General features: G+C 37.4%; 1 protein-coding gene across 2 annotated transcripts in view; it reads right to left on the reverse strand.

Annotated features, from left to right (window-relative positions):
- Window positions 1–4,278: 4,278 nt before the first annotated feature.
- The window catches only part of LOC121424491 (rapamycin-insensitive companion of mTOR-like), an 87,320-nt gene continuing 70,373 nt past the window's right edge, over window positions 4,279–21,225 (reverse strand). For both annotated transcript variants that reach the window (XM_041620199.1, XM_041620198.1), the window contains 13 exons: window positions 19,824–19,974; window positions 19,024–19,241; window positions 18,000–18,126; window positions 16,911–17,152; window positions 16,231–16,510; window positions 14,763–14,855; window positions 14,191–14,297; window positions 11,179–12,426; window positions 9,767–9,911; window positions 8,867–9,233; window positions 7,816–8,137; window positions 7,128–7,266; window positions 4,279–6,782 (listed from right to left, as the gene is read on the reverse strand). In XM_041620199.1, the coding sequence (XP_041476133.1) occupies window positions 6,708–6,782; window positions 7,128–7,266; window positions 7,816–8,137; window positions 8,867–9,233; window positions 9,767–9,911; window positions 11,179–12,426; window positions 14,191–14,297; window positions 14,763–14,855; window positions 16,231–16,510; window positions 16,911–17,152; window positions 18,000–18,126; window positions 19,024–19,241; window positions 19,824–19,974 (3,514 nt within the window). In that variant the 3' untranslated portion in view covers window positions 4,279–6,707. The remainder of the gene's footprint in view (window positions 6,783–7,127; window positions 7,267–7,815; window positions 8,138–8,866; window positions 9,234–9,766; window positions 9,912–11,178; window positions 12,427–14,190; window positions 14,298–14,762; window positions 14,856–16,230; window positions 16,511–16,910; window positions 17,153–17,999; window positions 18,127–19,023; window positions 19,242–19,823; window positions 19,975–21,225) is intronic.

A 21,225-nucleotide genomic window follows, 5' to 3' on the forward strand; every position in this document is an offset into this window, starting at 1 on the left:
TATCTTGTTTTAGTGTCTTATTTCTCTTCATATGGTTTCTTTATGTGCTATAAATTGAATCAGAATCTGTTTTAAAAAGACTTTAATAAATTTTCTATCAGCCAATCAGATTGAAGGAATTCAGTAGGTTTTAACTGTCATTGCAAATTTGCTATTATAACAAGTTTTGTGAAAAGGGCACCAGCTCTTTTTCCCATTACTCTCAAAGTGCTGGTATTTCTTCATTTGAAATCCTCACAAATTTTCCCCTCTAAACTAAACAAGGGAGGGGGGGGGGGTAAAACTTTGTACATTAACATATTTTCAGAATTCTTGATATACACTGCAAAAAAAAACACTTGAAATCTTTGATCTCTCTGTGTACGAAGCAAAGCCTATTTATTGTATTTCAGATAAACAGAATTTTCTTCAATAATTACATGATATTAATGACATTTACAAAACAGACATTACAATAAAATCATAAAACGCAAGGATTTGTACACACGGCTTTGAATTTATAATGTTGATATAGCTATCCTACATTAAGCCAGGCATTTTAAAAAGATGTATACAATAATAATTGAAAGCATTTTGGAAATCTTCCTCAACTGACATACACAATTAGACCCCTCAATAAAAGTCTAGAAATCTAAAAATGATTATTCATCTCTTCTCTCAGTAATAGTCAATGCATGCTTGGGACTATCGAGAAGAAAATTTAATTCTCTTTAAAATGACGAACCTCTAGTTATACTTATGACAACGGGGAGGGTTATATGTTTTTAAATATGGAAAAATAAAGGTCTAAGCTAAAACACTTGCAAGATTTCATGTCGAACCTGTTCTTTGCATTGAATTACGTATGCAATATATTCTCAACTGGTAAGTCAATAGTGTCCAACTAAGCTCTCGTCATTTTTAAATGTTCCAAATTTGACCTTGCCCGACATTTAAAAACAACACCACTCCATGTAAGCCATAATAATAATAATAGTAGTAGGATATCATTTACAAGAGATGAATTAACTTCGTCAAAAGTAGAAAAAATTGTCTCTGATTGAATCATAGCTATACTATTTTCCTAGTGTATGATCGACAATGTCTGAAATCTTTATATTAAATGGAAGTTGTTTATCCAACAGGGCAATACTTGTAAGTAATTGAGGTTCGCCATACACTCGTCCATATTCCAAACTGGCTTACTTTATAAAACTGGTCTATAGTTGTGGTTTAAGTATGGATAGCCAATCGTGACTCAAATCTGAAATGGTACAGATTCGATTATCAGTTCATCTGCTACTCGGCTCATTCCCAACTGTCTGGGAATGATAAATTCTTGTTGGGGGGCCATCAAGATAGCATGATCAAAGAACATAGTAAATAAAAGACACATATGTACAAAGTTGACATTTTTTTTGACATCTTCAGTTTTCCATAATTTCAGCACAGAGTTAAGCCATGGCTGAATGGCCCACTGCATTGATGTGTGAGACACCACCCTCTGGGAGAAGTCTTCATGGTATTGTGATAACCTTTTGATGAAAAAAAAAATGAAAATCCATATTTTATTGTTCGAAATAGACATGAAATGAATACTCTGAAAATTTGCTTTGCCCAATTGATTGTGGGCCCGGCAGCCGCTGTGCAGCGCCAGATCGACGAGGCTCTATCCCTTTAATTGTTGAACGCTAAACAGGGTAGCAGCAACTCCCATCTTTTAACATCTTCTGGGCTCCGTAACACAAAGATAAGCGATCAATTGCTAAATGAACAGACCAATCGAGATCGACATTACACGCGCATTTGGCGCATAATACTGACCATGAACCAATCAGAAGTGTTCTTTCATATTTGCTATTCATCGCAAACCTTTGTGTTACGGAGCCCTGGTCTGATGCGGCCAGGGTTTGGACCCCCAACCTCCCGGTTGCGAGACTCTACCAACTGAGCCAACACACCGGTGCGATAAAGGACAGCAATTATGGCTGAATTACGAGTTGAATCATTGATTTTGATCTTAAATCCTGGACACAAAAAATACCTGGCTTTAAAGAGAATCCAATCTTCCTGCTTGTACCATGCATGCAGAGATTTCCATTACAAGTGCAACAGAAGATAGAAATAATCAAACTCAGAATTGAATTTCCATTGAGGAGTTTGTCTCATTGTGTATACCATGGAATCAAATGACGAGTGCTTCTCGCCTCAATAACCAGCACACACATCATAAACTGACTTGATTCTCATACATTAACATGTATGTACTTAAAATACAATCTAGTACCTAATTCCCACCTAAAATAAATCATAAGTATCTCTTTTTATACCAAGGTGGGTTACATATACTCTTATATCCCGTTTTGCATAAATGAAGTACAAGAAGGGCTTACATGTTTACTTGTGACGCACCTATTGATTTTAATAACATTTACATAAACAGCAATAAACTTTCTCTATTCATAAGAATACTTTTCATGTGAAAACAATACTTTATATATGATATCATAGCCCTCTGGTTATCATAAATGTGAGGGACAAATGTACATGTAAACAAAGAACATATATAATATTGCAAATGAAATGTTTATATTTTTTTTTCAAAGACAAATACATTTTAGTCTTAACAAGTTAAAGACTAAATGGGTGATGCCAAAACATATCTGCAATCACTTGCAAATTTATGTTGCTTATTTCACGAGTGATAGATCAATTTTAGCTGTACTGAATCAGTTCAAACTCCTTGTAACAGGAAGCAGATCAGAAAATCAATTGTAAATTGGCAATTCATAGCAAGACCATACGATTGAGCAAGGGTCCCCAAATAGACTCGTAATTTATCACAAATTTCTTGTAAACGGCCCATAAGTGTGATAAGATTATTCTTTCCCTGTTCAAATGGTAGTTTTCTGTGTAAACATTAACTTTTCATTAAAAATATAACTGTAGATGTAACCAAACGACACTACAAATGAAACATAAGCATGTTAAATGTATCCTAAAGTTGAAAAAGAAATAGAAGACGGTAGAGGATTTTTAAAAAAGACCCAAAATAATTAATTTGAGCAGCAATTTTTCACCCCAAATCATATTTTTTCATCATTTTTTTTTAAGTCTATACTATGATTCTCTTGAAGAGATTTTGTGTCACGTCATAAAAAATAAAGCATCTTTCAAAATGCAACTATAAAATCGTGCCATAACTCCGCATGACCATCAACATTAAAGATGCACAAGAGATCTCGATGATGATTCTATGTCACTCACTGTGACCAAAGCTACATATAATAGACAAAAATATACCATTTTGTAGCCATGTCTAGGGAGAAATATAACTGGACAAAATTTGCAGTTTTCTAACCGTATTTTCAAAAGGGCTACAAAACAGCAACAAAACAGCTTTAATAAGGGAGAGAAAATTGCCAACGATTGCAAGTTGCTCACTGTGAAAACAGTAACCTCCTTTTACTATGGATATGCATTGCATACACGTCAGGGGGTGTTTCACAAAAATTTAAGTGTGACTTAGAGTCATGCTTAACCCTAAATAGACTTGGCTATTTCGACGCCTAAGAAGACTGGGGGGCTGATTCAACCCCCCTTATGATCTTGGCCGTCGATTGCGCTATTGTGACAAAATTGGCAAGCGCGTTACCCATGGCAGTATCTACAACTCTGTAACATCAGATTCTGAGAAAAATCTCACATGCTAATTAATGAGTAAAATCATAAGTTTGCTCTAATTAATAAAATAATGCCCCTAAAATGCTTAATTTTGTTTCACATACTCTAAATAGGCATCTGATCAAATTCATTTTTCAAAAATTTTAACATTACATTTATTTTCTTATGTTTGTTTTCTAAATTTCTTATGTAATTCTTTGTTTTCGACTTTTCGTATATTAATTTTTTTCCAATGGAAATTTTCGGGGACTTCATTTTGACCATTAACAAGATAAAATTAATTGATTTTAAGCAGTAAAAGGAAAAATTATACATTTTTAAATTTTGGCAAAAAACATTATTTGCATTGGATTTGTACACAAATTCATGTTTTGGGGTAATTCTGGGTCTGCATGCACCTACAAAATGTTGCATAATTTCGGAATCGCGTACCTGGCGGTCACAATTTTGGTCTCAAAAGTTGCGCAAAACTTGAAAGTAAAAAGTCAGCGAGCGACACAGTCAAATAATTTTGAGCGGCGATTTATCGCAAAAAATATCGAGGGGGGGGGGCTATCAGCACCCCCCAGTCTTCTTAGGGTTAAATTCTCAGTTGAGTGCAGTATAAAAGGCATCACTGCATGGGTCAAATCATGCTAAGAGTATGTGCATTAATCAATAAGATTGAGTGTGACACATAATGTGCGCATTGATAATAAGCATTACTCTAAGGGGGGGTTCCAAGAAAACATTTGCAATATTCTGTTGCAATTTGACAATATTGATATATCAATTTTAACTGTAGCAAATTAGATCACAATCCTTGTTTCAAGAAGCAGATGGGCAATCAATCGCAAATGTGCCATTGATTGCAAGATATATGATTGATTTAGGGACCAATAATAGACTTGCAATTGACCGCAAATTTCTTGCATCGCCCCATAAGACACACTTCATTCTTTGTGAAATAAACCCCCAATGACCTTCACTTTCTGGGTCAAATTACACAGAGTAACGTTTCATGTATAGAACAATCAGTATTGATTGAAAACACTGAAACACTCTTGCAGAGTTAAATATTACTCCAGTAATTGTATGTCTAAATTATTGCATATTGTGTTATTTCAATGCACACATTCCAATTTCAGTCATGAATGATACAAAGATTTCGTAAAATTTTGAAAGAAAAAAAATCTTATGTGCATTGACATCGATGTTATCAGGATACGTGTGATGCGATGCAAAAATGAAGCATTAAAAATGCACATACAGCGTAAAAGATTTTCATGTCAAAAGAAAATAACTTTTGGTGTGTTGGTAACACACCATTGATGAGATGCATACCTAAAGTATTGTTCATATATTAAAATACAGTCGTGAAATGTGACACATGAAGGTATTAATCTACATTTTAACTCTTAACCAGGGGGAATAGATGAGACAGAAACAATCATTAATATACTTAAAAAGAGAATAAATGAGTTATCTCCTCAAAGCATGAGATCGGTTCTAGGACCCGTTACACAAAAGTTGTAATCAATTACAAATGCCCAGATTCTACGACAGATTGGCTCTCAACCAGTCAGGTGAAAGAATTTTGGTAGCTTTCCACATAAGCATGTAACTACAACTGATGATATGTCTTATGAAACCGGTCCACTGTATGGCGGAACTGTTCTAAGCCAATCGGGTGACATAATAGCTTGTAACTACATTATTGATGACAGGTTTCATGAAACATGACCTGTCTGTCTCAAGGTGACTAAATGGTAAGAATACTCTCCAAGTAATACAGAGGCCTTTCGATCAAACGCAACTCCAAAAATCAAATCAAGCAAATGCCACTACACAAAAGCTGTCAATCATCATCATAATAATCATTGTCAAAAAAAAATTGTTAAGCCCTTCAGTCCTATTATGGGTAAGACATCAATAATAAATCAAAATGATGATGTGTAATTTGGGTAATCCAAAATTCAAACACAACTTGACTTTCAACCAATGAAATACCCCTATTAGGATATTGTGCTCCGACTTTTTAAGTTGCGTTTGAACACAGCCCGTTCTGCACGAACCCTAGATGTTACAAGTAATTGTTTGAATAATTACATGCAATAAATGATAAGCACCTTTGAGTTGTGAAATGTATTCACTGTATAGGGTGGGCCTTCATTGAAACAACACTTACCCCCACGTTCTTTTTTTAATACCTCCTATCAATGCTAAAAATGATCATAAATGTATTTTGGAAAGACAAACAAAATTCAAAAGAAACCAACATCATCATATAATACTGACAAAAATAGAAAGAATAAAATCTATTTCATTATTTGAATAAAATGCTTCAGGATTATAGCTGGGTAAATCTGACATTCAAAACACGGAAAGTCCTGCATGTACGAGGTTAAATATCATGCGCCATTATCTCAAGAATTTGGTGTAAGTATCAAATTGAATAGGACTTAAGTCAATTTCCCGAATGAGAGAGATACTTAGTTACAGTTTTACTTCTTTGAAGAATTAAATCAATTTTCCCTGAAACCTGACACTGAAAAGTTTTATGTCCAATCAGTAAACAATATCTTATTTTTCCTCGATCCATTCACAATTAGTAAGTGCCTTTGAATATCAAAGCACAACTTGCTTATCTTGTCTAGCTAGACTGTGTAAGACAACAAAACTAGATTCCCTATAACTTTATTAAGCGTAGCATATCTATCAGTGCTGTCCAGCGATTTACATGAACAATGAATGAAATCTGAAGTATGAATAAATACCATGATACGACACACTTAGTATATCTTTATCATCATTAATAGCTCACTAAGACTTTGCTCATTTTTTTCTTCTCCTTGTAAAGTAAAATCCTATTCTACGATTTACTGTATCAATAAAATTCTAGATCCATTCTGAAGGAAACATTTGCAGAAAGTTCACTTAAAATTATTGCACATGATTTTTGTTTACTCGATGACTAGAAAACTTGAGGAACTGATTGCAGTAGCACAACGTTTCTGTCTATATTGGTCAAGTAAATTGAAAGGTCAAAGGTCGGAGGTCAAATGTCAGGATCCCGAGGAGGTGGATGGTGTATCACTGCTTTCTTCCAGGCCAAGAATTCTCTCTGCTTCGTGGTGGAGCTAAAAATAATATGTAGAATAGATGAGGATTATTCAACTGAAGACACAAGTGCTAATTGAATAAACAAATCATGAGAGCATAAGAACAAAATGTCTGAAAATACCACCTGCAAAACACTTTGATACTTGAAAAAAAGTGTGCAGTTTTCACAAAAGGAAAATATATGTGTGTGTGTGTGGGAGGAGGGAGGTGGTGGTTATGGGTCTGAAATTTGAAAATGAGATGCTCCACTCATCCTTGACTCAGGGAATAAAATTGATTTCAATGGATCACAAGTTACTTTCAGAGTTCCCCCGAGACATTGACTTGTCAACATACAATTAACGCACAAAGCGGTTTCCTACCTCGTGAAAATGAACCTCTTGGAAGAGTTCCTGAATGAACCTCCTAGAAGAGAGTCTGTAGCTACTGGTTGCTAATAGATTCATTACGTCAGAGAATAAACACGTCCTCTCAAAGGCTCGAGGAAACTTCTCACGTAATCTGAAACAGATCAGAAAATACACATGCGCATTAAACAAAAGCCAGTCTCACATATGGAGTGACATACAATTGGAAGGGCTTTATCCATGTTTAGAATTTATTGCATTATCATGATTATACTGAATATATATAAATTTTCATACAGAGTTTATTCCTAACATAACTTTGTTTCTTAAAGATGAGAGAAACTTTAAAGAAAAAGAATGACAAAATGTCATGTTGGCTGCTTAGAGTGTTGGAGTGCCTTTGAATGTTTCTCATAACTGCTCTATATAAATGTTCTCAATCATCATCATCATCAATACTATGCTATGAAACCCTTCAGTGCTGGTATTGGTAAGACATTAATAAACTAAAATTTTGAACTTTAATTTAGTCAATCATGATCTCACAAAGCAGCTACTCATGATTTTTTCAATGATTAGATTTATTCTCAGCCAATAATGGATATCAGTCACTTGAAAATTGAATATCACAGACACGTTTCATCGTGAAATGCTATTCCGATCCACGAAAGTGCTTTAGAAGAAAACATAAGATCCAACCTACCCCAGCAACCCTTCTTCGTGTGCCTTCATGCCCACCGAGCTACTCATCTTAATCACCAATCGGATGACCTCCCTCCTGATCATCTCCCTTCCCTTGGGAGTATCGTCACGCATCCGGACCGCTCCTTGACTCGACTGCGAGACGCTGGTCCCGGTGCTACCCACGCTGGTCGGGGTGGTATTGTCCAAGCTGCTGCTACCGAATGGGTTGCTGGCGCTGGCTGAGCTGTTGCCACGGGAACGAATGAGGAGGGGCTGAGGAGGATCGACAGGCTGGAAGATGACCAGAGAGGCGGGGTCATCGGGGTGAGGGATTGAATCGCCTGGAGGATGAAAAATAGAAATAAAAAAGTGAATCTACTTGGGAGATTTGTCTGCATATTTCTAAGAATGTTTCCACCTCCAATCAATTTGCTATGCAAAGCCTTCACTCAAGGAAAGGGATGGTGAATATGCAGCCTGCAGTCACTGTTAGTGACTTGTGTACAGAAGGTCCCCATCAACAGAAAGTTGTATTTGTGCCAGTCTTGTGTCAAAAGCCACTTGCTAATCAAGAGTTTTAATCAGGGTCTCTGTCTGCAGAATACCCCCCCCCTCCCCCGAAGAAAACTCCTATAAAAACATACTTTTACCACACAACAATTACCTTCCATTTTAGAGTAATGATTTGACAAACTTTCCAGGTTAATTCAGGAATACAATCTTATCGATTGTTTGAAGGCATAAGAAAAAAAATCAAGATAGAACCATTACATGAGATTCAGTAATGAACAAACTTAAATCCATTTCATAAATAACAAAGCATGACTTGGAATTACAACCTTTTTATTTGTCTCCAAATGATACTAGATCTCAAATAAATTATTTTGATTTCTGATGTTACTCAAAAGGTAAAGGACGAATAACCTTGTTAGTTTATACTCATTAGTTCATACTGGGGTAAAATATATCAAAAATTATTTTTCTTGTTTTGAAGTCAAGAGAACGAATATACTTTTTAATCATCTGTATTTTCTCACGATATAAACAGACAATTTTCAAATGCAACTCACCATCTTGGCTCTCCAACGACCTTGTCCTGACCTTCGTACATGCTAGACAGTGCTCAATCTGATGCAGATTATTATCCACTTGCACCTCTTCTTCTTCCTCTTCTGAGGCATCCTCCTCCCCTATTCTCAGATTGGAATAGTCTGCATCTCCCATGCTCAGTGTTTGCTGTTGGTCCGTACCATGTTGGTCTGAGGGGTGGCTGGGTGGTGATACCAGCGTGTGAGGTGGAGCATTGCTTTGGGACGTGGAGCCCGAGTCTGGACTGTAAACCTGGACCTGAGGTATGTGGATGTCCGTCATGGTGGCTGGGGATACGGCGTGACTCGCGGGGGCGCTGTGACCGTCCTTGTATTGACTTTCATCAGACTGTTGAAAAACAAGAGTCAACTTCTATCCGTCACAGTGTCACTTTTTCACATCTAATATAAAATCAGTTGGTGATGGCCTTCACATTTGACTTAAATCATCCTACCACCCAACGATACAACCCCATGTTAAAAGCTTGCGAAGCCATGATTTCTCAACTCATAGGTACACATATGCATTAAATCTTTTGAATGCCAAGCATTGGAGCAGACTAAAACTGGAAAACTCAGTAAATGTAATGAAAATACCTGGAAAGTCTTGTCGAACTGGAACAGCAGTTTCATTTCAGAGCTGACAAAAAATTGCAAATGTTGTTTATCCGCGGTCGAGGACTAAACTGCTGCTTTGATTCACCAATTTTTGACAAAGACTTGTTGATTTTTCTTCGTCATGAAGGGCATTGCCAACACATTCTCTCTTTTTTTTTTAATATCCGTACATCGCTGTGCAAAAACTCACTACAGCAATCGACTTCTGAGTTTGGTGAAGATACTCAAATGGACACGACAAAAACATCGAGCAGAGGTACTTACATGGAATATGAGTGTCACATCCACAGGTAAGCAGAGACCTGTGTATTCAGTCTTACTGCTGGATGATGAACTAGAGTGAAGAGACTTCACAGACGGCGCTTTCGAAACCACAGACGCCCTCTCTAGACAGCTCATGCTCACACTTCTGTGGCAGGCAAAATAAAGAACAGAAATTAACTATCCACATACATACTGTACATTAGACTTCTAAAAAACACCATAATCTTTTTAACACAAACAAAACTAATGGTCATTTATACAGCACTACCTATCTAGGAATAATAACATAAGACGCACTATCTAATACTGATCAATAGTTGTTTGACGTTTTAAACAAATACATCTGCATCGCATAATTATAATAATAGGCATTTACATATGGCCATAAATCTAGAAATAATCTATTCCAAGGCGCACTATTATTACTACCCCGACTTTAGCTTGAGCTGCCTTCTAGCGGTCAGTGTATTTGAAGAACTAATCTTGCTGAGTACCCATTCACCTCACCTGGGTTGCACAATGTGGGTACATTTAATGAAGGAAAACACACCATGGCTGGGATGCGAACACAAGTCCTTCTGTTTGAAAGATGCGAGTTGTACCCACTAGACCACAACGCCCCCACAAAATGGCATAATTGTGCAAAAAAAAAAAATTTAAATGTGCATGCCTATGGCTATTTTCAGAATAAACAGCATGATACAGAGGTAACTCCATTTAAACCAAACTAAGTCTTCAAGATAGAAGAATTGGGCTGTGAAAGGGTAATGCAAGATCATTGCAAGATTCTATGAAACATCCAAACATTTATTCTGCAAAAAACTTTAAAAATTGAATTATATTCCTAAATGCATGCTCCTGATTGGTTGTTAAAAGTCTTTTTAAGACGAACATGTATTCAACATCTTAGTGACGTTAATGATCAATGTTAATGTAATCAAAATCTCAATAATACTTAACAAAAGTTAAAACAATTACAATAGCATTGAAATGAAATTCATTGTTCACCTACCAAGATACAAAATGAAATCATTTGGCCATAAAAAAGGGTGTCTCAACAAAGAAAACCGTCCAAATTTCCATGTCTAACAACTTTCCATTTATCAATGTTAACTTTCAGTCATGACATAGACTTCAAATTTTTCTTGAACATATCTGCAAATTGGATTCAGTGGGACGGAAATATAGGACACTAACATCTGTATATTGGCTTAATGTTAATTCAGTATTTTCTATGGAGATTTCTTTTATACTCTTTATATTGATGAATCATTATGCTAAAAATTTCTACTAGGAGAGAGGGGGCACCCCTGTCTTACTCCTAGCTTTATTGGAACAACATTTTGTTATTAATAATACCTTCAATATTAGAATATATCAGTTGTACCCAATGGATAAACATGTTCACTTACTCCACCATTCCTGATACTCCTCTACGTAACTTCATCTCAGCGGGATTACCAAATGAAGACGCTCTCTTAATAATGCTATCATCCTCTCCTCTGCTTAGCTGCCTGTGTTGTAGCTTCAACGCTTTCAAAGTCGCGTAACCGTGAGCATCCCGCACAGAGGTGAAAGCGGCACTAGTCTCAAAAAGATTGGAATAGGAGCTGAGGTTCGGAGACAGAGTCTTGGATATCCTCCTGACAAAGCTGGGAGTCCTTTTGAGATTGTGCCTCTTACGGAGTGTATCTGAGGAATGGATACTCTTAATAGTCATTGAGCTGGAGACGGTGCTTACGCTCGACATGGAGGATTCGACAGGGGGACTCGATGGATTGGAATGCATGGAACCAACACCGCTGGTCTGAGATGTGTCTGTGGCGAAGCTCTCGCTCCGGCTTTTGGTCCCCATGCTGCTGTTGCCGCTCTCGTTACTGTCGCAGCGGCGCTTCAGGCTGTGGCTCCTGTCGCGGGACTGAGCTCGCGATCTCTCGTGCACATCCTGATTAAACCTCACACCTTCCGAGCTTCTGTCCTTACACATCCTTGAGCTGGCATCGCTATTGCTGCGTAATTTGGTGATCACTGAATCAAACGGGGGAGGCTCATCGTCGTCCTGGCCCTCTATCGTAGGCATTGTTTGTGCTCTACGCAATAATGGTGTCCTTGAGGCCCTATCAACAACGATTGTCCTGCCTCCGTCGGACACCTCATTGATTCCTGGTAGCTGCTCTGTGGCTGAATTTGTTCGATCTCTTTTACCGAGTCTAATCAGAGGGCTGGGTGATGTTGATCGCTCCTCGGTGGCTGGATGCGCCTTCGCATCCCCTCCAGAGTTTGTGTCTCCAGTCACCTCCAAAAAGAAATTTGGTGGTCCTCCCGGCGTAAGAGGACTCTGTACAGGGCTAGGATCCCCTGCAAAGAACTTGACATTGGGGTCGACCTTTGGCGTGCTGCTGTCTCCTGGAGTCTTAGGGCTTTCCACTGTGTAAGAGCTGAAGCTGGGTAAACTAACTGGAGAGGAGAGATCTCGATGGTTGTGGTTGTACTCCTCCAACGGGATGGGGAGATTGTTGGATACATTGTCTCGGTCTCTATCTTCCATCACTGGGAAGTAATCACCGCGGCAATGACGGATGCTCTCCCAACCCAGACTGCTCAAACTGTCAGCTCCTTGTCTTGTTTTACTGATCAGGCCTAGCACATAGAAGCAGGTCCTGAAGAACACATAAGGCAACAGCAATGAGAAGCAAAGAGTTTAGAGTGCAGAATAAGAAAAAAGCAATGTAGGAACCAATTACACTTATCACTAGATCATATCTTTACGTGCACACTTAGTTACCAAGAGTGCATATACCACTTCCATTTTTTTAAATGCTGGATAAAAAAAGCACTGTTGATTAAATGCCCTGCTCAAGGGGGCACATAGGTTCTACGGCTGTGGATCGACAAACCCAAGACTTTCAAATGTCTAGTCAGGCACCTTAAGACAACTCGGCCACGGTATCTCCGCCTAACTGATTATTATGCCAACATTATGGCCCGAATTCACAAAGGTGGTTTTGAAAACCCACGGTTGAGTCCATGGTTTATGCAGATTTCCTGTATAAATTTCGCTTGACTTAGCCCGTACCGGGCACGTGTCTAAAACATGTCCAATGCTGATGCGCGCATTTGTCACAGTGCGCCAAATTGACGCCTGTTACCATGGTTAGATACGCTATTTTATTCATGAATCCACTGTTTTTATTCATGAGTCCACTCTTCAAACAGTGGACTCATGAATTAAATAGCGTATTTAACCATGGTAACAGGCGTCAATTTGGCGCAGTGTGACAAATGCGCGCATCAGCATTGGACATTGTTTATACACGTGCTCGATACTCACTCAATTAAGCATTATTTATACAGGAAATCTGCATAAAACATGGACTCAACCGTGGGTTTTCAAAACCACCTTTGTTAATTCGGGCCTATAAGTCCCTTGATAATGCATCTTATATTCACATGGTTTACAAGAAGCAGGACTAATGTGAATGTATTTTGATTACATAATGATTATTTAATGATTAGTTGAGTACTTTTAAAGGGGCAACTGCCTACAAGATTTTAATCTTTTTGGTTGCCTCTTACCATATGTTGATTTTTCCTTTACTTAAATGTATAAATTGTATTTATTTGTTATATATTTATTTGTTGCATGCATTGTTATATTTATGCATTTATATATTGTGTTATTTTACATTTTATTTAAATATTTTTATATGGTGAATAAATGAATTGAATTCTAACAGAGTCTATTACCACATACCCTGAACCCAATCTGTCTAATATTAAAGGGGAATCCAGCCTTGGCAATAAAATGTTGTGTTGGGAAGGAGAAAAATAAATTAAACATAATGGTGAAAGTTTGAAAGAAATTGGACAAGCAATAAGAAAGTTATAGCTGCTTTAAAATTGAGATCACTAATACTATGTAGATTTCAAATTGGCAACTGGGTAAGTAAATTATGACAAGGGGCAAGAACAACTTTCCCATAGGCCATGTACTTTATCATCAGGAATTTTAGTTTTCTCCAAAGTACCCATTTCTCTGGGGCAGTAATCTAAATATAACCCAGGTAGTATATTGTTTATGTCCTCATGAAAGAAAAATATAATTTGAAATAAAACTTTTGGGGAAAATGACATTTAAGCCATAATATGTATTGGAATACATGGAAGAGTAGTCCTTGCCTTACATCACTATGACATCCCATATGCGACCAATTTGAAATCTCTAAGAGTATCTTGATTACCAATATTTACAACATTTATAAATTCATAACTTTCTTGTTGTTTGTCCTATATTGTTCAAACTTTCACCTATTAACTTGTCTGATTTTTCATTTCCTTATAAAAACAAGTTTTTATTTTGGTTGGATTCCCCTTTAATTTCAATCATTTACTGTATGGAACTGCTCAGAAGGGAAATGACATACCCTCGTATAGAGAAGACCTCGCATTCTTCTGCTAATCTGATGATATCAGGGATGATCCCCTCTTGTTGGAGTAGCTTCAGACCCCATGTTGTGCTACCAGTATGACCCTGCAGGAAGTAAATCATGAGGGTCAAAGATATACAGAGAGAGAAAAGATTATGCTTCAAGTTTTAAATCAATCAAATGTCCATACCTTTTTTTAGATCCCTACATTTCAATAAATGCTTACACTTGACATATTATTTTGTAAATTGAATTTCGTTTCATATTTCAATCAAATCCATTTACTGTTAAAAAAAAGTCATCAATATTTAGATTTTTTTAATTTTCAACTTTATATTTTGCTATTTTTATTTTAAGTAAACTCTTGAACACTTATGTTCAGTTGTTATTCATTCTTTCAAACATTGAATTCAGCAGCTGCAAAAGATTTAAGCCAGAAAAGAGAGAAGCATCAGAAGAGATGTTTTTAATTGAGGAAATGCTTTTTTGGTCAGAAATGCTAAAGATGGACTACTATGAGGTGCTACCATGATAATAAACTGACAAAATCCAGGCTTATTCTATCTTACCAATGCCCATAATGAAGCTTTTAGATTGAGAATGGTGTCCATGTTCTCTACATCTCCAAACCGAATCACCTCACACATCTCTGCAATGTGATTCTGAAATCATACAAGACAAGGGATAAGATTCCATACACAAAATATATATAAGAAAAAAATCACTGATCTGCTCTGAAAAACACAAGATGATCAAGTTCACCTTGCCATTAGTAAACTTCAAATATGATGAAACTTTGCCAAATTCATAGGTAATTGCCAACTCCCTCCTTCATATATCAATCATTTTCTTTATAGTCACTGAAATTGAACGTTGACCTGAAGCTACACATATTATATTTATTCAATGAAATTGAACTTACATTAGGTTGATGGTAGTTACAATATAAGGAAATGCAGGGGTATACATATAATTCACTGTGCATTGAAACCATCATTTTCTTATCGGTTTTCCTTGTCCTTGGCCACTAAACTTGCTCATAACATATTTTCATAACATTTTTTTTTGAGAGTTCCTACAATTTTAACTTGTCTTGTCATTTGATAGCAAGTCATAAACAGTAATAACTCCTTTTGGGACCACTTCTATATAAAGACCAAAAATCTGGCTTCTTCCCATGAATAAAACTCCCTATTGAAACATTTCCATTATGACCACCTGCTCACAAAGATGACCCTTTTGGTAGCCCTTAAGCCCCTTTTACACCTTTACGGATGCAACACGGATCATCACGGATCTCAGTCCGTGATGATGATCCGGGTGCCAAATTTGTATTTTCCTAGCATTCCCGGAGTGAGTACGGAGTTAACTGGTTATTAACACGGATATGTACGTAAAAGTACGGAGTCTACAAGGATAGCAAGGTAGCAATAGGGATCCTGTTTGATATGCTCCCGGAGCCAACACGGAATACCCGGATGATCACGGATGTTACTGGGTCTTTACACGGACCTTCACGGCTTGAGCACGAACCTTACCACATCTTGTCGCCGGCATCTTGCTAGAATGAAGTTTCGTCCCTTTTTGCAGCATCTGGAGATGCTCGTGCTTGGTTATGAATACGGACTATTGTTCATGTACGCAAACAATACAAACATTTGACCCCGGATAAAGCCGGTATCAACAAGGATCACCCGGTTCTTACAAGGAGCCTCCCGGATGCATTCGGTAGCTACACGGATGTACAAGGAGGCTACAGGGATGAACACGGATGATTATCAGTCCGTGTACTCAGGGATGAAAAATTGAACATGTTCAATTTTTCTCCCGGACATGCCGGTACATCAAGGATGGCGCCGGATGAGTAGCCGGAGTGTACACGGTAGTCCCGGACTGTACACGGATGACCCCGGATTGACAATCCGGGATGATCTGTGTTGCTTCCGTGAAGGTGTAAAAGGGGCTTTAGGTAGTCTTTACAGACAGGTGTCACGTCTTTTCCTAACTGTACTTGATTTGATTTTCTACCGTCCTCACCTGTTTCTCTATGAGCTCACAGCCGCTTCTATGCTTAGCCAGCTGACCGTAGAGATGCACCGGGACATAGACATCTTTCCTCTGTCTTCTTTCATCCTTCGATCTCCTGATGAACCCACCGGAGACCTGAGGACGATGGTAGCAGGTAAAAGCCTCGTTGATTTCTGTCTCTATCAAGGTCACATACTTGCGGTTGAAGTAGGTGTACCACCGCTCAAGCTCGTGGGAGACGTAGTTGACGTCATGGAGGTACTTGAAGCCCTTGGTGGTGGAGATGAACCTGAGAGCAAGATAATAATTGTTTGTTCGAAGGTAAAAATCAGTTCTGGGAGATCCTAAACAATGGTTTATATAAAGGGAGAAGGAGCAGAAGCAAGACAAAGATGGTGTGAAATTCCCTCAACCTCAAGTCGGATAATAAATGAATAACAATTCTCATCATGGATAGTCAAGGATCATCATCACCAATCATCATCATTGTCATCGTCGTCATCATCATCAAATCAATCAATCAATCAATCAATCAATCAATCATCATCATCACCAATCATCATCATCGTCACCGTCGTCATCATCATCATCATCGTCACCGTCGTCATCATCATCATCAATCATCATCGTCGTCATCATTGTCATCATTATCGCTACCACCACCACCACCACCACTATCAACTGCTTACCTAGTCAATAACAGAGCACCCTTATCCCCCATATGCAGCAGTGGAGGTCTCATGTGAACTAGACTATGTAGATTAGCATCATCTTCACACGCTTCATCCAAGATGTCCACAGCTAGATTGCTGATAGTACGAGCTTTGTCGTGGAGCTGGGTGATGAGTAGCTCCACACCCCATGTATGGAAGAATGGTGTCTGAGCTCGTAGCAACACACGCAGGTGATTGGTGGCGTATATCCTCATTGACTGCCAAAAGCGAGAAATCATATTTTACTTGCATAAACATATCACTGACTGGCAAAATAAAAAGGTCTTTATTCTTAACTCAGGCTTAATCTAAACTCTGGTCGAAAGCTGTGGTATAATCATGGATAGCCAATTGTGACACATCTCTCTTACAGCAGGAGTTCAATCTGTCAGCATATTCGGTATTCAATTTCATCATAGCTGTCTGGGAATAACTAAAATAGTCTTCTTCACAATTAAAATATAAGGAAAGAACAAAATAAACATAACAAATATACAGCAACATATTTCTTGACACATTCAACTTCCCACAATATTAGCAAAGAGTTATAGTACATGCAGGCCTAAATTAATCTAGACTTCAGAATGCGGGCAATGTGGTTAAGTGCCAGCTTCTGGTAGGTTTGAAAAATGATTTAATGATATTTGCTTCAGTGACAATTGATCCAAGGGAATACCCGCACATCAACCTAAACATACGCCTAGTGTAATGTAACCCTAATTCTATCATTCATATGATTTTATTCCCCCATGTAACTTATTAAGTAAAAACTGCATCTTTCGTGCTGGAATTCCATAAGCAGCCTCTCATCACCAATTCTTAAACTTCATGACAGACAGAGTAATGTGGAATGCAAGTAAGCCGCTATGAAAAAATATGTGGTTTCTTCATAGCGGGATTCATGCTAGAAGACATGACACAGACTTCTGACAACACCCCCCCCCAACAGCTATTCTCAATTAATTATACACACGGTTGCATCTTTCATGTTCCAGGGCCTTGTTACATATATTCCCAAATACAAATTTTTACTGACATTTAATGCTAATCTGAACGACTACATACCTCTGAAGATCCTGCTAGCATCTTTCCCAGAACAGTTCTAGCCAGTCCATCTCTCTTGTAATCCAGACAGGTAACAACAAGCTTCTGTAATGTCTCATGATGAGGCATCGAACACACCTCCAAAAGACTGAAGTAAAATAGAAGAATTGTTATTAAATATCTATATTTTGTTATTATTCAGACCTCCTATGCTACCCATTTAACTGGAAAATAAGGATGATTTTGCTGAAAATCAGATAAAAGTTTATGTGTGGTAAAGTTATCGAGAAAAATAGGAAAATCATATCGAAACAAAACTTAAGATTGGTCAAAAATTCATATTGTTTTTTCCAAAGTCACTGTAGTTGAGTGATCTGATTATTGATTGGTACCTTTGCTTGATAAGCGAAATTGGTCAGCAAGAATGCAACTAAAATCCTCATCAAAGACATTCACATTAAAGACCTACATGTATTAAATTTTATATATTTTTTTCTATTTCTTAGATATATAGATCTTCAATCTTTAGAGGGGTGTTTTTATAAAAATGTAAGTCTGACTAAAAGTTATGCTCATATACCAACGCAAGCATGATATTTACTTGTAATCTCATTTATTCATATACACCATAATCTGACCACATGCAGTGACACATTATATAAAACACACAATCTGAAATTCAACTATGATTTTTAGTCAGACATGAAACACTCCCCCCCCCCATCTTTAATAATAATAATTGGCATTTATATAGTGCTTTATCAATCTACGACTTATCAAAGCGCTTCACAATTATTACCCGATCACTGGATTCATAGCATTCCAAGCAGCCTGTTAGGCGTAAACTTGCTAAACCAACCACAATGACGGTTGTTTCCGGTACCCAATAAGCACCTTGGTGAGAGTGGCAAAGTGTGGATTGACGTCTTGCCAAAGGGCGCTAGGCCATGGTGGGATTCGAACACACAACCCTCTGATTACAAGGCGAGAGTCAGAACCGCTACACCACGGCGCTTTCACTCCTACAAAGCTGCAACCAACTTACTATTGAAAGACACCAGCTTTCTCCAGTATCTTCTCCCCCTCATGTGTCTTTGAGAGCTTTCCAACCAGTAGAAAGTAATCCTGACTGAGTGTGGTCTGTATACTTGATGGGCTGAAGACTGCCTGCGGAGGGAGCTCATTACGAGGAGCCATGCTGATCTCCAGGAGACAATCTCCAATATCCACGGCTAGCTCCATCAGGAGCTTCTCTGCATCAGTCTAGAAATAATGATATTTTGATTTAATGACATTAATCATCATCATGAGGATTATCATCACTAATCAACATCATCATCAGCACCAGCAGCATCACCATCATCATCATATTGTTCATCATCATCATCATCATCATCATCAACACCACCACCACAACCCCACTAATCATCAGCATTACAACCACTCATTATCAGCAACACCATCAAATCATCATCATCACCATCATCATCATCATCATCATCATCATCATAATCATCTACACTATCACTATCATCATCACTATCACTATCAACATCATCATCATCACCACCACCATCACTATCATCATTATCATCATCACCATTATCATCATCATCATCATCATCACTATCATCACTATCATCACCATCATCATCATCATCACCACCATCACTATCATCACAATCATCATCATCATCCTCATCAATCATCATCATCATCATCATCATCATCATCATCATCACCATCAATCATCATCATCATTCTTGTCATCACCACCACTACCATCATTATTACCAGCATCACCACCACCAACTCCATTTAAAAACCCTGGAGAATGAGACTTACTTCATCACAATTAAGAAGAAAGTTGAGTAGCTGACATCCAATGATGGTATAGCTTTGGATTTCACTAGATCGGCCCAGTTCCTGCCCGAGACTGATCACAGAGTACTGCTTACTCATCGGCTTGTAGAACTCAACCAACCGACGAAAAAATCTGATCACAATGACATAACGTAACAATCTTATGTTACAGACAAATAGTCAGATGTACCATAATAATTATTATAAAGTGCAGCTACAACAATATGCACACTCCAAAAATTACCTGGTTGTAACCGAGCCACCATACACATTGTGGGCAGCTCAAGCATTCAAGGAATGAATTCTACCGGGTACCCATTCATTTCACCTAGGGTCTAGTGTAACACAATATGGATAAATTTAAAGGGATGGTCCGGGCTGAAAATATTCATATCTAAATGAATAGAGTAAAATCCACAGACAAAAACGCTGAAAATTTCATCAAAATCGGATAATAAATAACAAAGTTATTGAATTTTAAAGTTTAGCAATATTTTGTAAATGCACATCATCATGAATATTCAGTAGGTGGGCTGATGTCACATCCCCACTTTCCCTTTTCTTATCTTATTACATGAAATCATAAATGTTTCATTTTTTCATGCATGTGTAAATGATGTGTCTCCATTATGATGAAAAAAGTTGCGGCAATAAATAACTAATGCACTTAATCAGTTGTCAATCCAATTGTTTTAGTTCTTGGTTTAAAATTTGGAATAAACCTAATTTCATATAATAAAATACAAAAGAACAAGTGGAGATATGACATCATCACCCCACCTTATGAATATTCATAAAGACATGCCTAGAACTGTTCACCAGAATAATGCAAATCTTTTAAATTCAGTAACTTTTTATTTGTTATCCAATTTTGATCAAATTTTCAGCATTTTGCCATGTGAATTTTACTTTATTTATTAAGATATGAATATCTCCAACCTGGACCATCCCTTTAAGGAATTCAGTGCATGGTGTAGGATTTGAACCCACGACCATATGATTGAAAGGTTAAATTGAGAATCACTTAACTATGACACTTCTATAATGTACCCCATCATACTCCTACCATAAGGTCACCAAGCAGTCAAAGGATATACAAATTTTACTAACCAAAGAATTCATGTTTTCCTCCTTCAGTTATTTATAATATTTATACATGTTTTCCTCCTTCAGTTCCACCCAATTAATAGCTTTATTTTTTTTTCTTTTCTACAAAGCAAGTAATTTCATACAATCCTCTCTTCAATCTACATGTATTGTTATTCATTCAAAATTGGTTAAATATATATTTATGTTAAAATGTGCATTATGTTAAAGGTATATACATCTAGTCTACTCCTAACCTTTCCCCATTCCTGTATTTGACATTACTTCTCCCTCTCTA

The sequence above is a fragment of the Lytechinus variegatus genome, chromosome 11 (genome assembly GCF_018143015.1).
Source record: "Lytechinus variegatus isolate NC3 chromosome 11, Lvar_3.0, whole genome shotgun sequence".
Taxonomy (NCBI): domain Eukaryota; kingdom Metazoa; phylum Echinodermata; class Echinoidea; order Temnopleuroida; family Toxopneustidae; genus Lytechinus; species Lytechinus variegatus.